Raw genomic sequence first — 18,056 nt, forward strand, 5'->3', positions numbered from 1 at the left:
ACGGGAGTGGGTTGAATATCTGCTTGGGCTCGGTCGAGTACATGCATAGGCTTGGGGCATTTCGATAGCGGACAGCCCTGGACCGGCGCGGTATCGGATCAGTGTCGGTCAGTCGAAATGATGGAGGGTTACTTTAGTGCGAACATGGACATGGGCATGGTTACGGTGCATGTACACATGAGCGGTACGTAGTGAGGACAAAAATTACCTTGCATATTCAACACGACGCTCGCGTGAAGGTGGCTTTGAAAGTTTCTGCTTGATTCGACTTCCTACGCGTCAAACGTGAGCCTGCCTAGTCCTCCTGCCTTGCGCCTGATGACCTGGAATAAAGAGACAGACTCTGGCTCGAATCCGTCCAGTGCGCCGCAAAGTGAAAGCCCCCATTACCTCCGCGCCGTTGGAGTTATCGTGCGTAGGTAGGCAGTCGTCTGCCAGCCCACGCAGACGTGCGCAAATACATACAAGAAAAAGAAAGCACATTCTCCAGCCGCACGACCGCCCGCTTCGTCGCGCTCTAACCATCTTCCGCCTCTGTCGTCGTGCCTCGTAGCCTTCCTCGACACGGCAACCCCTCACCTCCTTACCGTGCATCCAAACAGGTCCGTCCGGCAAGCTGGCCGCGTGCCGGCGCGCTCATTCACTTCCACCACAGGACCGAGTACGTGCCGGCTTCTGTCTCGCCCTCGCGCCGCACGCCCTCGACGCGTGCCTCGATGCCCATGCCGAACGGATTCGCCAGCAGCTCGCCCAACTTCTTCGCAATCGAGACGACTTCGCTGTCGAGTTGCGGCGGTTGCTGCTGCTGGTGTCTGTCGAGAGGTGTGGTGTTGTTGCTGCTGCTGTTGCCGCCGCTGCCGTTCTTGTACATGACGAGGTTGTTGTTCGCCGATGAGGATGACGACGACATGGTGCTGGCGGGCGTGGAAACGGTGCTGCGGGCCGAACTGGAGCCAGGCGGCGAGGTGCTGAGGGCCGCATGGTCCTTGTGGTGGCCATGCTGCTGCTGCGGCTGGAAGTAGCTCGTAGGCGCGCTGGTCGAAGTGGACGTTGTTGATCTGCTCTGGTGGTGCTTATCCAGGGCCTCGTACAGCGGCTGGATGAGCGCCAGGTGCTTTGCGGCGACGGGCTCCGCCTGCGCGCAGTTGTCGAGGGTGTCGATGCACAGCTTGGCGGACGCGAGGTCCGCCGTCAGGTGAGCTGTGTTGTGGTCGCCGTCGAGGATTTGCTGGGCAGAGTTGAAGAGTATGACGGTGCACGAGTGGAATGACCAGTAGCTGGAAGAATTGTGTCAGCGCACGGAACTGGCGGATGCGATGAGATTTGTTTTGATTCGGATAGCAGAAGAACAAAGAACCGAAAGTAGGCGGGGAGGTTGACGCGTTCACTCATTCAGCTGTCTTCCTGAAGAGAGCATATTGTTGCGAGCTTGTTGGAGACAAACTTACATCAAAACCCAGCAGCGTCTTGTCATGAAGCTGGTAAAATCAATCAGCGACATGATGCGTGTCATTTGCTGCGCAGCCATGGAGCAGCGTGCGCGATAGTCTTGGACCTGAGTGTAGGCGACGTCGAGATTCCACCTGGACTGGATGCGGGCGTTGGAAGCATTCAGCAAGACCTGCCGGTAGAGGGAGATGATGGCTCCAAGATAAAACATGTGGAGCATCAAGATGGCTCTTCTTTGGAAAAAGTTGACGACTGAATACTTGTTCTGGTCTATCAGAGTTGAGAGATGCATTGACGGAGGTAGTTCGTTGTACCAAGCATCGAGCGTCTCTGTGAGTCTTGATATGTGCTCAGCCCTAACGTCTGTGGCGGCCTGATGGACTGTGAGTTCCGCTATGTCTCTGGACACAAGTCCAATCTTGCTTCCTTGAGCGTGGATGGCATCATTCATTGATGTGCATTCGCAGGGAGGTATCCACGCATGCTAGAAATATGAGCGAAAGGTCTAGCTCTAATCACTGGTGATCTTACTGTGAGATCTTCCATGCTAACATCAGACTTGTAACCAAGAGTGGTGGATAGCCAACTGTCGACCGTTAGCACAAATGTCCTGTCCGGAGCGAAGATAACAAACCAGTCCATGAATATGAGGGTGTTCATGACCTTGCGAGCGGATTTTTGATCCGTTTGGTCAGGCAGGTCTTCTTCAAGAGTGGGAAATTTCCAACGTGAAATCTTGAGACCAGCAGCTGATGAATTGCGTCAGCTTACTTAGTTCTGAACTTCAACAATTGAATTGCGGTTGGAAGTCAAGGGTCATCATTTCAAACACGAAACAGATCATCAAAAGAGCCAAGGAGCTGTGACGTACTGATTATGTGACGAATAGCCATGTGCTTTTCGAGGAGGGAGTAAACAGAGAAAAGAAGCAGAAACTGCATGATGGAATAATCGTCAAACTTGGAAATAGAAGATTCAAAGGCCCAAATGGCTGAAGCGTACAGACCCTGCCTTATTGGCTCGGGCATGCAATCACAGTCGTAATGCGCGCCAATTGCAGCTATTACCAGCGCGATGATGAGGCTTTTGTGATCCACGGGTCCTGGCCTGAAGACTTGGTCCAACATTGCGTCCAACTGATCACTGGACACCAGGTAGATTATGCAGCCAGTGCCGACTATGCAACATTGGGCACCTTTCCGAACAGTCTCTTCCGGCGGGAGCGATATGGTGTCGTAAAAGGGGACACCTGCGGCAAGAAGCTCAATCCTCTTTGCTCTAAGCTCTTGCACTGCAAGTGCCACAGAAGCGCGGCAATCCTCAATGATGGAATGCGTCGAGTCGTGCCTCGTCTTTTTCTGGGGATTGGCATTGGCACCCGCAACGCTCTCAGACGAGTGGCTACTCGTCTCGCAGGCAGGTTCGTTGGATGGTGCCTGACGGGTGACCTGGGCAGAATCCTGTCGAAAGTGCCGGAGGTAGCTTTGGTAGCGTCGATAATTCTCAGTCTTCTTGTACTCGTCCATCTGGGCCTCGTACTCTTGAAAAGCCTGCGCGGCTTGACGCTCCCAGGCATGCTTCAAGTCTGGTGCAAGGGATTGCCATCTCCTGCCGACTTCGCGAGCGGACTCTTCGAAGGAAAGCGAGAGATTGGTGAAGTCAGGATCCCTTCGCTGGGCGTTGGCAAAATTGACGTAGGCGGTTTTTGGCTTTTTCGGGGCATGAACGTCGGGACGAGGTTTTCGTCGATATCTCCTTTTTTGTCTTGCATTGACGACTTCGGGCTGAGTCGGTTGCTGCGCATCGTTTCCATTTACACGGCACTGCGACGGAGGGGTCTGACCGCGAGAGTTCTTTCCAGAGCTGGCAGGCTGGTCGCACTGAAGGCCCCGGCACGATGCGATTTCGCGCTGCAATGTGCGGCGATGGCCCAGCTTGACACCGAGAAGCGTCAGATCCTGTTCGGTAATGTCACACAAGACGTCCCAAGAGTCAAAGCCGTTGTCGAGCAGAATTGGCAAATACTGGCCAAGACCTAGACGGCAGAGAATGTGACGCAACTCAACGGACATGGTAAATGCTGTGGAAGGCGAAGTATCAATTGTTTTCTTTTACAACGTTGTCAGGAAGACTAGGCGGTGCACGGCGACATTTCTGGAAAAGTCGAAATGCAGGCTGTTTTCATGTAATGGGTGGCCAGAGGCAGCCCGGGGCGGTAGGCGGAGTCACGAGGGCTCGGGCGCCTCGTGAGGTGTCGGATGCGCGATCAAGAACGACTTGGCGAAGGATTGGACGGTGGGGAGAAAAGAAAAACGCGGCAAGCAGACGGGTGAGAGAGAGCGAGGGTCTACAGATGCATATGGAAAAGCAAAGAGTTCATTGTGGTGTCGTGGCGCCCCCCGGCCGGCCGATGCTGGGACAGTCACGTGCGCTGGGAGCCGGGGGCGAGATCGAGTGTCTGCCGTCGGCATCTGGCTGTCCGCAGCGCAACCTCACCTCCGCTGCGAGCCTGTTCATGCAACTCCCTTGCCTTCCCCACGCCTCGCACGTGTCGTCGCCACTTTGATCCTTGCATGGACAGGGACAGCCTCGCCGAATGCGCCAAGAAAGCTTGACCTGGACCTCTCCCCAGCCAAACTCCCGCTTCAACCACCTACCATCCATCCACATCCATCTGCAGCGGACAACGGTCCGTCGTGGAAGTCGCTTTGGAGGAATGGATCGGCTGTGCCTTCCGCCCAACGGGCTCACCTGCCCGCGTCCCATCTACAACATCCTTGTCTTGCGCGTCTGCGAACATCTCGAATCTGAGACTTGCTCTCTTTGTCCCTATGCGCGCCCTACGTCAGCACGAAGTTGGTGTGATTGCGTCCATCATATGGCGGACTCGCCCTTGATTTCGCCGCAGCCCAGTGTCCTGTCACCCGCTTTTTCCTTGCCATGAGGCGACTATCGCACAGAGAAGAAGAGGCTCCCGATTGCCTTCAAGTCCTGACCGAGTTCCTTGACCATGATGACCGGCCCTCGTTCATCCTCGATTCCCACAACAATGAGCGAGAATCCAGAGTCATCTACCGGAATCGCGCCCTCGAGGACTTCATCACCCGTCTGTCGGCCCTCCATGGCGACGCCACTTTCTCCGACTTTGAAGCCTGGGCCGTCAAGTTTGAAACCACAAAAGCGTCGGCCTCGCGGACTGGCGCTGCCTCCAAAATGAGCTTTGGTGGGTGGTACTGGACCAGCACCATCTTGAGACACGAGTGGAAAGCCGTTTGTGCCATTTCCTCCAACGACGATCGATATGGCGATCGCTTCGAAAGCGAGGACACCGAAGTTTGGGCACGGCGCTCTCTGACGTCTTCCGAAATTGCGCTTCCGTCTCCCACCGTATCTCTGGATGAGCTGCGCTTAAAGGCAGGCTTGAGCGATGATGACTCATCATCTGCAGATGAAATGGTCCTCACTCCTTTGCCGTATGCTCACTGCCTTGATTGGACCCGAAACCCTCCTCCGCATTTGTCAGGCTATCGCCGGTTTATCCTCGACCACGACTGGTCTTCGACGCCATTGGGACCCATTGGATCTTGGGATGACCGCCTACGCCAGAATGTCGTTATGATTATGGCCAGTCCTGATCCTCGCCTGATCTTGTGGGGAAACGAACTATGTTTGCTTTACAACGAGGCATGCTTGGCCCTGATCGGACAAAAACACCCTTCTGCGCTGGGTCACGGACCGATGCATGTCTTTTCAGAAATCTGGCAACCCCTGAAAAGTATTGTTAAACGCGCCATGCACCAGGGGGTGGCTACCAGAGTTCAGGATTTGGAATTGATGATTGATCGAGATGGCCAGTTTGGGCCAGAGGAGACGTACTGTAAGTTGCTCTTGCAATGCGCCCTCTTCCGCAAATCTCCCCCACAGTCAACGATGCTGGGAAAACGCTCTATGCCTCCATTGGCTAAAATTGACCAGGGTCTTTCACGATGCTGCCCATCATTGGCCCCGATGGAACTGCCGTCGGAGCGCTTGACGAATTCGTCGAGTCGACTGGGTCTGTTATTGGAGTGAGACGAATGAATACGCTCATCGCCCTCGGAGAGAAGGCTTCCTCAGCCAGGTCCATTGAAGAGCTCTGGACATTGGTATTGGAGGGTCTAGAGCCAAACAACCAGGACATTCCATTCGCACTGCTCTACTCCGTCAATGAAAACGATGAGAATGGCCAGGATGACCTGAGAGAACACTCTGATTTCGCCCACTCATCGCGTCCAAAGCAGTGCGTTCTGGAAGGGACCATTGGGATCTCTAGCGATCATCCGGCTGCCATTCCAAGCTTTGCTCTCACCGAAGGAAGTGATGGCTACGCCTTGCCCTTTAGACGCGCATGGACATCAGCGAAGCCTAGCTTTCTGCAAGCCAAGAACCAATCTCTTCCTTTGCCACTGTCGGATATTCGGACTGAAGGGAGAGGTTTCAACGACGCCACAAACACTGCGATCGCACTACCAATCCCCCCCTTGAGCGGCGCTAGCATCAGAGGCTTCTTGTTGCTTGGACTCAATCCCAGGCGTCCTTACGATGAGGACTACCAAGTTTTCATCAGACTTCTCAACGATCGCCTGGTGAAGGCCGTGGCCTCTATTATTGTACCTGAAGAGCAACGCAGGAATCGAGAACTCATGGAAGCCAACAACACCCGCCACGACAAATTTTCTCGGGAGCTTGAACAGCGCAGGCAAGAAGCCGAATCAAGCGAAGCAACATTCACTGCCCTCGCTGAGTCGGCCCCCATAGGCTGCGCTGTTTTCCAAGTTGACGGCCGTACGTCGTCTTCTAGTGTGCTCTCTTTGCGAAAGCTAATTTCTTGCAGAGCCTCGCTGGATGAACCAAGCTTATCTCGATCTAGTCGGTCTGAAACGCGAAGAAATGCCCAATGGAATGTGGTCATATACTGTTCTCCCTGAAGACCAAGAATTCGTCGAGGATCAATGGCGGAAACTGGCGACTGGCCAAAACGTCGACCCGTTCGAATTTCGCGTGAAGAGACCATTTCGAGCGTCCCAAGATGATGATACACAAGTAATCGAGTACTCCTGGATACTAGCCAATGCATTCCCCGAATTAGACGACGCAGGGGCTCCACAGAAGATATTGGGATGGCTCACAGACATTAGCCATCAGAAGTGGAGTCAGCATCTGCAGGCGCAGCGTCTAGAGGATGCGTTGGAGACAAAAAGGCAAAGCGAGAACTTCATAGACATGGTACTTTTCCCCAGATCACTACGAGAACCTTGACTAATCACAGACGACTCGGAAAGACTTCACACGAAATGCGGAATCCAGTGAGTATTGGCCCTTTGAAAATATACACAAGAAGTGGGTATCCACGCGAGGCCACACGGGCTTTCATACAAGGGAAACCAGACGGGACAAACATGATCCAACAGCCCTCCGCCACTAAATGCTCCTCGGGCATCTTCTTACTGACTGCCCTTTTGTAGCTCTCGGCCATTTTGCAATCTGCGGACGGGATTCTCGGAGTACTCAGATATCAGCGGGATGGTAAGTCTTTTGGGACCATCTTGATCGACAACGACTGATTTTCCTGCCAAAAACAGGCAACAAGATCAACTATTTACCGCGAGAACCGCTGATTCTTGACATGGAAGCCCAGGAAATCATCATCGACAGCGCTCAAACTGTCATTCTCTGCGCACAGCACCAGAAGAGAATAGTTGACGACATTGTAAGCCGTTGCTCTCTCGTTCATCGCTCGTCTTGCTGACTATCATTAGCTTGTGAGTTCCTTCCATTCTTTGCCTATGCCTTGCTTCAACGAACAAATTTGGCAAGTAGAGCCAGAAGCGGCCCTTGACGGCTCTGGTAGACATCTTCTCAAGCCCAGAAACATGGATTGACATCAATCAAGACCAGAAAGTTGCTTGAATGCTTGTTGACTGTAAACAGACACTTTCCAAACTTGACTCAAATCTCCTCGTGATATCTCCAGACGTCATTCAGCCCGCGACCCTGGTTGAGCGTGCCATCAAGATGTACGAAGCGGAGCTAAATAGCGCTCGGATACGTCTCAACTTCCAGATTCATCAATCCTACGATGACCTCTCCATCGACACTGTCTTCCTTGATCCATCGCGGGTTTTGCAAGTCCTCATAAACCTCATCACCAACGCCATCAAATTCACTCGTGACCGAGAAAAACGCGTCATTACGATCTTTCTCTCTGCTTCTCACAAGAGACCTTCCTCGGGACACGACAACCTAGCGTATATTCCTAGACGAGCGAATCGACCGGATCATAATTTGACTGAAGAATGGGGCCCAGGCGAAGACATTCACCTCCAACTGGCGGTTGAAGATACGGGCAGGGGATTGTCGCCAGATGAAATGAAACTACTGTTCCACCGCTTCTCTCAGGCGAGCCCAAAAACCTATGGAGAGTATGGCGGCAGCGGCCTGGGTCTCTTCATCTCGAGAGAACTTACTGGTAATGCATTTCCCGGTCATGTGGAGATTGATCTAATTCCTTGCAGAGCTTCAAGGCGGTCAAATAGGCGTGGCCTCCAAAGAGGGTCGAGGCAGCACCTTTGCCTTTTACATCAAAGCCAGGCGCTATGTTTCTCCACCCTCTTCGACCCCTCCGCCGGCTGCACTCATCCGCCCCTCTCCAATGCATACAGCCCCGCTCCGCCGAGTGTCCATGTCCAAACTCGGCCCCATGTCTCTGCCTACTCTCTCCAGCCGCACAATTGATCTCATGCCTTTAACCGCCCCGACGGATCCGTCATGGACAGTCCAAAACCCAGGTGGGCGAATCACGTTCCAAAACGTTTCGCCTGTCACACCCCTCGCAGCAGACTCGAGCGCACGTTTCCCAGGTCTCAAAGTGCTAATAGTCGAAGACAATGCCATCAACCAAAAGGTCATGGCGCAGCAGCTGCGACGCGCCGGATGCGAAGTGCTCGTCGCCAGCCATGGAGGCGAGGCGCTCGCAATGCTGGGGCGAAGTACGTTTGCAGCGGCCGCCACTCCTCCCATTCTGACACCAACCTCGACCTCTACGCTCCTCGACTCACCCTCTTTCCCGCGTCCACCGTCATCAGACTCTCCGAGTGATTCACCCATTCCCCCTCTCGAGACCTCGATCCTCGACTTTGCTGCGGCCCACGCCGCCGCCGCCGCTACCGTTGGCCATGGAGACGGCAGCAGCAGCAGCAGCAGCAGCTCTTCGCCCAGTAGCACGCAAGCGCCCACCAGCGTCGCCACGCTGCCACGACCCCCGCCGCTCGAGATCTCGGTGATGCTCATGGACCTGGAAATGCCCGTCATGGATGGGCTGACGTGCGTGCGGCACATTCGGCACATGCAGGGGACGCGCTCGCTGACGCGCCATGTCCCCGTCATCGCCGTCACGGCCAACGCGCGCAGCGAGCAGATCTCGCGCGCCATGAAAGCCGGCATGGACCTTGTCGTCACCAAGCCATTTCGCATTCTGGAGCTCTTGCCGCTCATGGATGAGTTGGTGGCTAGAGTAGAGAGAAACCGGGCGAGGTAGCCGTGGTCGTGGGGGAGTTGATGGGTCTTTGCGGAGAGCAAGAACCAGTGGATGGTGCTGCCGGGCTGTAAATAGATCTCGGCTCACGACTCTGGTAGATTTTCTATCCGTCGCAGCACGCACATATGGAACCAGCCTGGCCCCTATCCCTAGCAACAAGCAACGAGGTAGCTAGATTAGGCAGAGTGGAGGGGAGTTGGGTGTTGGTGGAGAGAGAAGCGTGGTTTAAATCCTAATACACATTCGGTCGCTCACTTGTAAGGCAATTGTTTTCGTTTCCTTGCTGGACTCGTCGAAGTCGTTGTTGTCAGTGAGCACTCTGCCCAGCAGCAGTGCGGCATACTCCCACGCGACTCACATGCGCAGCGTGTCGCGCCGCAGACCAAAAGCCAGAAGTCGGAAGAGATGCTCGGCTGAAGGCCCAGCGAAGCTCACTCACGTATAGCACCGCAACACGACATGACAAAGAAAGTTTGGGCGTGATGCACGAGACAAAGGGTAGACAGCCAGTCAGCCAGCCAGCCAGCCAGCCAGTCAGCCAATCAACCAGAACCAGCGTGAACATGGGGTAGCGATCAAGTGAACAAACGAGTTAAGCGAGCAGGCGAACAAACAAACGAACGCTCCATCTCCGCATCTCCCCCATCTCCCTGCGGCCCCACCCCCCAGGTCCCCACAAACTCTGTAATCCCTGCAGCACGTGGGGTCCGCACGCCTTCGGAAAAATTCTTCGACAGCCCGGCTCTCGGCTCCGCTTTGCGCCTACCACCGCTGCTGCTGTTAAGGAGGAGGAGGAGGAGGAGGAGGAGGAGGAGGAGGAAGGCGAGTAAGGGATCACCGATGCCCTCTTCCCTCTTGCCTCGCCGTATTTTCCGCCGTCCGCCTTCCGGAGTCCGATTGGACTGGACTCGACTGGACTGGAGGAGGAGGAGGAGGAGGAGGAGGACATGGTGGGGGGCGGCGGACACATTCCCGCCATCCACTCACTCGGTGCTGCTGGGATATTCCTTGGTTGATTGGACCCCCTCCCTTACCTTTCATCATACTGTACCGTACATACATAGCGCAAGGCTGGCTGGCCCTGCGACGTGTTTCGCACCCTTGCGCGCCGCGTTTCGGGAAGGGTCGGCGGTGCGTTCCTCTTATCTCTCTCCCTCTTATCTGATTCAGCAGCGGCAGCTGCTGCAGGAAGATGGGGATTGATTGGTTGACTGAACAAGTGGCTGAGGTTGATCTCTCTGGGCTTGATCTGGTTTGGTCTGTTTTGGCGTTGGTTGGTTGGAGGAGAGAAGAATGTCGCCATGAGCTTGCTTGCTCTCTTTCTCTGTGGGGTGCGGTGGGAACTTGTTCGGGGTGGCATGTGGACATGCCTGCGCCCTCTGTGCAGCAATGGGAAAATGGGGACGTCAGATGGGCGACTTTGTTCTTTTGAGCGAGGGCAGTGGGGGTGAGGCAGATATGAGGGATGGAGGGTGCGAGGGAGTCGAAGCATCTTCTCTGGCGTTGGTTGGATTCGATCAGGCCACGCGCCCGACGGGCTGGTTGACGCAGAGGGAAAGAAAGGAAGGAAGGAGATGGTGGGATACAGGCGCGCAGTGGCTTGCGGAGGCACATGGGTTGAGCAGCCAAAAAAACGAAAGCTCCGCTAAAACAGACATTGTAGCAGCAGCATGCATGGTAGATGACCCAACCACCCAATCAATCTTCTGAGCTGAGCGGGCGGACACCTTCGACCGGGTGCTTGGATTGCGAAGGAAGATAATGGTATGCTATGGTACAATACCCACGTGGCTAGTGATACAGATATGTATGCGGAGAGCAAAAAAGAGTGAGGCGCCCACGCGTTCGCGACGACGGACGTATCGGTACAGCCAATGAAAAGACGCAAAGACGACGGGATAGACCATTGCGAAATTTGGTTTTTGTTTTTTGACAGTTTGATGAGGAAAATAAAGAGAAGATGCAGACCCCACGCTTCCTTTGCAAACCTGCTTGTGAACTAACTACCTACCTAGCTAGTTTGATTGTGATTGATCAATCGACTGGAAGAAAAAAGCAGAAGTGATCAATGAAGAAGCAAGCCGCTGAAAGAACAAGCCCGCAGCAGATGAAAGCAATCTCAACAAGCACGCCGCGCCACGCTATCCGCCAGATAATGCCCGTTTTGAGTTCAAATCGAACTGAAGACAAGGGGAAAAGAGGGGGAATCATTCATGTTGGATGCGTGTGCCATTGAGACTCCTGAATCAAAGCAAAAAAGGAAGATGATGAGGAGGAAAGAAAATAGCAGGAGAACAAAACAAAGCACCCGAAACGCCTCGCTTTGTTGGCTACCAGCAAGCAAGCAAGCAGAATGAAAGCGCTGGAAAAAATCCAGCTGCAGAATCACGACCATGACATGTCGAGAAGAAGGAAAATGGTGTCGTCTCGCTTGCTTTTTGAATGACGTGGCAGACAGCAAAGGTATCTTTGTTTCCGTGAGAAAGAAGAGAAAAGAAATTCGTCCATCAATGAACATGGAGCGCGTCATGCGAGACAGCGCTCACTCGCCCTTTGCGCCAGCAATGCCGCGCGGGTGCGCCGTGATGCGAGTCTTGCCGTGCTCGTCGACAGGTGGGTAGCGAGCGCGCAGCTCGAGGTCATCGAGCGGAATGGTGGAACGGATGTACTTGTGGCTGGCCGGGTCAATGGGCTGGTAGTCCCACGACTCGAAGCGACCCTTTTTGAGGGCGCTCCAACAGAGGCGGCGCTGTCGCTGAGAGGCAAGAACGTCGTCGTGAATCTTTTGCAGGTCCCAACGCCGCTTGACCTCGTCGGCAAAGGCGGCGGCCACCTTGGCGACGGCCGGGTCAGATGACTCGGCCACGTTGCGCAGCTCGTCTGGGTCCGATTCGAGATCAAAGAGCTGCGGCGGGTCCGCTAGACAGGCCACGTACTTCCAGCGGCCGCGTCGGATCATCATGACAGGTGACACGGTGCCCTCGCCCATGTACTCGCCCAGGACCTCGTCCTTGACCCGGTGTCCGTAGAGCGCGGGGTACAGACTCTCGCCGTCAATCGCGAGTCCCGTGTCCATGCGCCCGCCGGCCAGATCCACCAGCGTCGGAAGCAAGTCCATGGTCGATACCGATTCGGAGACGCGGCGGGGAGAAAACCGAGCTGGATAGTTGATGATAAGGGGCACCCTCGCGCTGTGCTCGTGCCAAGACATCTTGTACCAGAGATTGCGCTCGCCCAACATGTCGCCGTGATCACCACTGAAAACCACGATCGTGTTGCGGTCCAGCTTGCAGTTCTTGAGCACCTGGAGCAGCTTGCCCACCTGGTCGTCCACGTAGCTGCAGGCGCCGTAGTAGGCGCGCCGGGCTCGCTTGATGGCCTCGTCGGGGACGGGGTTGTTCCACAAATCGATGCACTCCATCAGGCGCTTCGAGTGCGAATCTTGCTGGCTCTGATCAAGGCGCGTCTTGGGCAGCGGAATGTCGACGTCCTCGTATCGGTCCCAGTAATCCTCGGTGATGGCGTACGGATCGTGAGGGTGAGTCAGAGAAACGGTCAAGCAAAACGGACGCTGGGCGTCGCCCTTTCTGACGTGGTCGTACAGGTACTGGGTGCTCTTGTACATGACCTCCTCGTCAAAGTCGAGCTGATTGGAGCGAACGCATGGACCAGCTTGCAGAACCGACGCCATGTTGTGGTACCATTCCTGGCGCTCCTCGGGCTTGTCCCAATTGACGGACCAGCCAAAATCGCCGGGGTAAATGTCCGAGGTGAGGCGGTTCTCGAAGCCGTGCAGCTGGTCGGGGCCAATGAAGTGCATTTTGCCGGCCAGAGTTGTTTCATAGCCCTCCTTGCGCAAGTAGTGGGCGTAGGTGGGGACGTCGGCGTTCAGGTGCGAGGCATTGTCGTAGGCCCTGATTTTGTGAGGAAGCTGGCCGGTGACCATGACGAAGCGGGAGGGCGCACAGAGCGGCGCGTTGCAGTATGCGCGGTCAAAGACGACGCCAGATTCGGCCAATTTGTCCAGGTGGGGGGTTTTGATGGGCGAGGTTGGGTCGTGCATTTTGAGCAGAGGCGCGGACATTTGGTCGGCCATGATGTAGAGAATGTTGGGACGGACGGAGAAGTGGTCGACGGGAGGAACATGAGCATTTTCGGCCTGGCCGTTGGGCGGCGTGTCGGGCAGAGTGGCGTGTGGAGGCATTGCGACGAACGATGAGAGGGGACGTTGTCGAAGGTTGGGCGTGTGAAAAGATGAAGGAGAGTGGGAGCAGCGCAAGAGCAGACAAGGAGGGAGCGGAGAGTAAAGTAGCAATTTGAGGAGAGCAGTCACGCGACAGGGAGGGTGGTCGTGGCGGCGGCGAGGCTCAGATCGAGGCGACAAGCCAAGGGAAGGGAAGAGAAGCGGAAGACTTGTCGCGGCAGTCCGACTGGCTAGGTGAGGTGGGAGAATGGCAGGCGCCTGACAGGATCGCGGTTCGTGAAGGGAGAAGAAAGAAGGGTGGTTGCTTTATAACATGAAGATGGGATGGGTGACGGCGACGGTGACGGAAGCGTACGGGCTGGCCTAGCGCCCAAGATTGCGTGATTGGAAACGCCATGCGGCCAGGAGACGGATGTAGCACGTCAATTCCAGGCGCAATGGCAAAATGTTGCGACAAGCTGGCTGAGCCCGTCGAGCCTCGGAGCCTGGAGGTTTGGAGTCCGGCGTCGTCAGCTTGTGCGAGTTTGCATTTCTCAGCTACCTACCTTGGAGACAGGAGGCAAAAAGAAACGGGAAACGACCAAACGAGGCACCCACACGACGCAATCAATGCCTGTGTGGGTGCAACAGATAGAGAAGGGTCGCAGAGGGTTACACAGAGAGGGCGACGACTTGTCACTTTATACCCGTCGACGTTGGCGACGATGGCGAGCACCTGCATATCCTCCGCGACGACGCCATCCAACGACGCCATCATTGGTGTTTTGGTCCGGGTGGCTGCATCCTCGGCCTGCCATCCCGGCTCTTGCAGGCCAAGCATGCCAAGCTTCCAAGCCGCACCGCACCGTACGCATCAGATGTGCCATCGAAAAAGACGCCGACCTTCGCCTCGCTGCGCTGGACGTCTGAATACCCTCTCGCCGTCGCCCGCCGTGTCCGCCAATCAGCGACAACGCCGTGGAGCCTGCCCCTACCACCAAACATCATCACCAACCGCCTTTGTTTGACACCTGTCAAATCCATGCTTCACATCGATTTGGAGACACTCCATCTCTACCACTATAAACTATCCTCGCCTGCTTTCCACGGCGAACCCCATGGAGCTACCGACTATCCTTCAGATCAAGCAAGACTACTTCCAGAAAACTCCGTCATAACCACCACAGCAATACACCGTCCACCGACTCCTCTGCCTAGTCATGTCTCCCCATACATTCCATTACCCTGGCGTCGCATGAAAAGGCCCGTCTCGGAAATCCAGCAGCAAAACGAATTGAAAAAAAGAAGAAGCAACGAGACCTGGTCGCCGGAACGATCCAGCTTTAAGAAAATGGGTATCATATGCGGTCAACTTCGAGCGTTGAAAATGACGGAATCGACAATAGTCAGAAACTGGCGTGTTTGGGGCTGTATGACAACTGCGGCGTCACGGGCTGGTTCTCCTCCGTCTCCCTGAGCGTGTTGAGCGTGCTGAGCGACCGCCATGACTCGTCAAAGTCGGCAGACCTGATGAAGCTGCCCCCTCTGTCAGCATCGGAAAAGTCGCGTGCAACGGCGCCTCCTTACCTGCACCACGTGTTGTGAAAGCAGTCGTCGCGAACACATCGATACACCTCGTCGAAGACGGTCAGCGAAAAGTCGGCCGGAATCATGCTCTCCGCAAAGTCGTCTTCGGAGCTGAGCAGTCCCTGCAGCCTTTTCCGATCTTCGGGCTGAATCTCGTGCTGCCGGCAGCTCTCCTCTGATTGATGATCCCACGGTGTGACCATTTGGTCATCCGTGAAGAAGTTGTCGCCTCCGTCGTCCGCCTCGTACTGCAACGTCTCAAACGCCTTGGCGATCCTCTTGAAGCAGCGATCAGGCAAGTTGATGGTAGCCCGCGACGTTGTCGGGTTGACAAACGTGAAGAAGATGAGAGCAGCATCCTCAAATCTCTCGCGTGCCTGCCGACCATTCAGCATGCGGGGCTGTCCATCGGCGCCCGACCATTGCTTCTTCCACTTGCGAACGTAGAGCAAAAAGTGCACGTCGGCCGCCGTGAAGTTTCGATTGGCCGCATAGTCGAGCAGGGGTCGCGGGTTGGTTTCCAACGCCTCGTCCATTGCCGCGCTCGAAAAGAGCTCCTTGTCGCTGAGACGATTGGGACATGGCGACTGCGTCCGGCTAGTCTTGGTGCTGAATCCCATGGGCGACTTGAAGCTGCTGTTCGAGCTACCGAGAATGTTGAAAAAGCGAGGCCGCTCGTGGAACGAATCGAAGATTGGAATGCACAAGGCGCTAAACTGGACTGCCACGAGGAAAGGGATGAACCTGGACTGACGTCAGACTCAACCACGACAGCTCGGAATGCGATCGCCCTTACCAGCCAGCTCGAGGAAACCACCGATTGATCTCAGCGATGGTTGGGTTGTCGGAGTAGAGGAAGAGAAGCCAGACGGGTGTTCCGGGTAGACTGCAAGAGCCAGTGAGTTCCAACAGCATTCTTCCGTGCGACGAGGTCGGGAAGCTTACCCGAAGAAGAGAATGACCCTAGTTTGCCATGCCCACAGATGAGCGTCATGGACGTTGCGGATGCGGTAGAGAAGGTAGGGCCCGTAGAACCAACACCAGAAGAACTGCCAGAGGATTGTTGGAACCCTAGCCATGTGAGTTGCAGGCGACAGGGTAAGCGGCACAAGTCTTACCATTCTCCGTGACCTCGGAAACACTTGATCGGGCCTCTCCATTTGCCAAAGAGACCGTAACTGGCATGAAAGTTGCGTGAACCGAAGAAGACGATACCAGATATGACCACCGTCGCGGTTAGGCCAGCAACGAAGAGAAAGGTGGATTGGGTCTGGAAATCAAGAGTCCGCCATCGACGAACGAAACGAACTGGCTCCCGGAGGAAGAAGGGGTGTTTGCGCCGCTGCGCGTAGCTGGGCCTCTTCAACAGCGCAACCTGGGTTTCGTAAATGTAGACGAGACGGGCATTGGACACTGGGCGTGTTAGTGTTGTGCGCCGAGGGCGACGCAAGAGGAGACGTACTCTGCCAGAGACCAATTCCGGCCGGAAAGACCGTGGCCATGACCCAGTACTCGGCGGTACAGTTGTACCACCATCGGATGGCGTAGACGAGAAAGATCAGCGTCAGGTAAACGTGGAGGGAGCACACGGCGGCGACGGTGAGCCAGTATCCGCGCAAGCGAACGGCAAAGGTGTGTCGTTGCAGGGTCAAGACCAGGAGGAGGACGATGATGGCCGTGTTGTAAGAGGCGGCGACGGCGATCCAGATGTAGGCCTTTTGGTCGAGCTGTCCTGGGTAAGGCATGACGGAGTCCTCAAAGCCCAGGGCCTTGACGGGCTGAGATTTTGGAGCCGATGACTTGGGGTCGTTGTCAGCCATGATGACGAGCAAAGAGCGAAGGTTAGAGCATGGGCGTGTCGAGGTGAGTGAAGATGCGAAGCGGGAGAGAGAGGGTTGACAGGTGAGATGGGCCGAGTCAAGTACTGACCATTGAGTGGAGGTGGAGTTGTGGCGTGGTGAGCCAAAGGCAAGAAGTGCAGTGGAAAACCGGGAGCCTTCTTGCCCAACACCCAAACACTGCAGTCGCGGCTTCGGCACGAGTCACGCAGAGAGGACATGGTCCCTGGCGAACAGCCATCAAATACAACAGAGCAGCTATAGACTCACATCAGGACTGCATGGATGGCGCGGCCCACGGCTCTGGTACCGCGGCAACCCTGGGCGCAAAGCGTGGCAACGGGGATGGGGCTACACGGCATGTCTGCCCTGGGACCTGATGGTGGTGAAGGAGTCAAGTGGGAGTGGAGGGCCGGCCGTGTCCAAATCGGCAACTGGCCGCCTGCCGCCCCGTCACCTTTCAGCTGCTGGGATCGTCAGAGGAAGACAAGGTCTCGACTCGAACATCTCCTCTTTCAGCCCCGACTTCACCATCTCCATCTCCTTTCGCTCCGCCGTTGATCCTTGACCCATATCCACTGCGCGGCCTCTACGTTGCTTTCGCCGCCCTCTCGACTCTTTCCATTCTATTCTTGTCCAGGTGCCTTTGCCAACGCCTCAGCTCTGTCCAACAGCGGATTGACGCGCTCCAAAGTCGCCAGCTTGGGCCTGTTCACCCTCTTCATATGGTCAGGTCGAGCGCCGAGGCAAGAGGAAACTTCGGACCCGACTCTGGCTTTTTTTTCTCCCCCATCTTCATGACTTCCGTACCCTGCTGCTTGCCTCCCGCTCAACTGCATCAATGACGCAACTGACATCGATACCCACGGAGAATATGACCTTTTCTCGAATCTGATTGGTCAGGCGGCGACAAGCAAACCCAGATCCCGCTGTAGCACTTCGAAACACGCCGAAGGCTGACGCCAACCAATCCCTTGAGCCCAACCTGAGCTCTCAGCTCTTGCATCGTCTTTTCTTGGAGACTTGGTAAATACCTTCAGCTTCCGTGACTGATTGACCTCTTGGACTCAAGCTGCAGTCGCGAGACCCTCTGTTCGCAATCTCCTCGAGTAGCAAAGCGTTGACGTCAGGGAAATCTCCTGCTCTTCCCTGCTCAAAGTTTAATTTCGCCTCCGGTCTCCACACTGACCACTCAGATCCGCGCGATCTGGAGGGAGCACCCGCCGATTGCCATTGACCCAATGGAAAGGAGAGATCTGAGGCTTATCCTGTCTTTTCTGCAAATGCATCAGCCACAACTTCCCCTTTGCGAGATCCGCTTACTCGCAACAGATCCCACCGTCAAATGATATCATCATGCTCGAGGTATCATTGTTTGTCTATTCGGAGTCTGCCGGACTTCTCGTGGGCTTGGACAAACAGT

At 55.4% G+C, this 18,056-nt stretch overlaps 5 protein-coding genes across 5 annotated transcripts; 1 reads left to right on the top strand and 4 right to left on the bottom strand.

Annotated features, from left to right (window-relative positions):
- Positions 1 to 208: 208 nt before the first annotated feature.
- On the bottom strand, positions 209 to 3,809 carry J3D65DRAFT_630340 (uncharacterized protein). Its single transcript, XM_066800824.1, has 5 exons — positions 2,321 to 3,809; positions 2,084 to 2,198; positions 1,981 to 2,035; positions 1,449 to 1,933; positions 209 to 1,277 (listed from the first exon to the last, which is right to left on the bottom strand). The coding sequence occupies exons 1-5, from the start codon at positions 3,519 to 3,521 to the stop codon at positions 641 to 643; spliced, it is 2,493 nt and encodes an 830-aa protein (XP_066653900.1). The 5' UTR covers positions 3,522 to 3,809; the 3' UTR covers positions 209 to 640.
- Positions 3,810 to 3,940: 131 nt separating this feature from the next.
- On the top strand, positions 3,941 to 9,314 carry J3D65DRAFT_630348 (uncharacterized protein). Its single transcript, XM_066800825.1, has 8 exons — positions 3,941 to 5,326; positions 5,425 to 6,273; positions 6,323 to 6,714; positions 6,771 to 6,794; positions 6,954 to 7,014; positions 7,071 to 7,198; positions 7,420 to 7,957; positions 8,004 to 9,314. Exons 1-8 carry the CDS (start codon positions 4,390 to 4,392, stop codon positions 9,023 to 9,025), a joined length of 3,951 nt encoding a protein of 1,316 aa, XP_066653901.1. The 5' UTR covers positions 3,941 to 4,389; the 3' UTR covers positions 9,026 to 9,314.
- Positions 9,315 to 9,643: 329 nt separating this feature from the next.
- On the bottom strand, positions 9,644 to 10,790 carry J3D65DRAFT_630350 (uncharacterized protein). The gene has a single exon (XM_066800826.1). The coding sequence runs from the start codon at positions 10,637 to 10,639 to the stop codon at positions 9,860 to 9,862; it is 780 nt and encodes a 259-aa protein (XP_066653902.1). The 5' UTR covers positions 10,640 to 10,790; the 3' UTR covers positions 9,644 to 9,859.
- Positions 10,791 to 11,401: 611 nt separating this feature from the next.
- On the bottom strand, positions 11,402 to 13,426 carry J3D65DRAFT_443845 (alkaline-phosphatase-like protein). The gene has a single exon (XM_066796270.1). It carries the CDS (start codon positions 13,227 to 13,229, stop codon positions 11,568 to 11,570), a length of 1,662 nt encoding a protein of 553 aa, XP_066653903.1. The 5' UTR covers positions 13,230 to 13,426; the 3' UTR covers positions 11,402 to 11,567.
- A 1,188-nt stretch (positions 13,427 to 14,614) lies between these two features.
- Positions 14,615 to 16,615, bottom strand: J3D65DRAFT_669285 (uncharacterized protein; the record flags this gene model as incomplete). Its single annotated transcript, XM_066803181.1, has 6 exons — positions 14,615 to 14,744; positions 14,796 to 15,539; positions 15,592 to 15,681; positions 15,741 to 15,866; positions 15,914 to 16,208; positions 16,258 to 16,615. The coding sequence occupies 6 exons, from the start codon at positions 16,613 to 16,615 to the stop codon at positions 14,615 to 14,617; spliced, it is 1,743 nt and encodes a 580-aa protein (XP_066653904.1).
- Between the last annotated feature and the right edge of the window lie 1,441 nt (positions 16,616 to 18,056).

The sequence above is a fragment of the Phyllosticta citribraziliensis genome, assembly GCF_038025025.1.
Source record: "Phyllosticta citribraziliensis strain CPC 17464 chromosome Unknown J3D65scaffold_8, whole genome shotgun sequence".
In the NCBI taxonomy this organism is placed as follows: Eukaryota; Fungi; Ascomycota; class Dothideomycetes; order Botryosphaeriales; family Phyllostictaceae; genus Phyllosticta; species Phyllosticta citribraziliensis.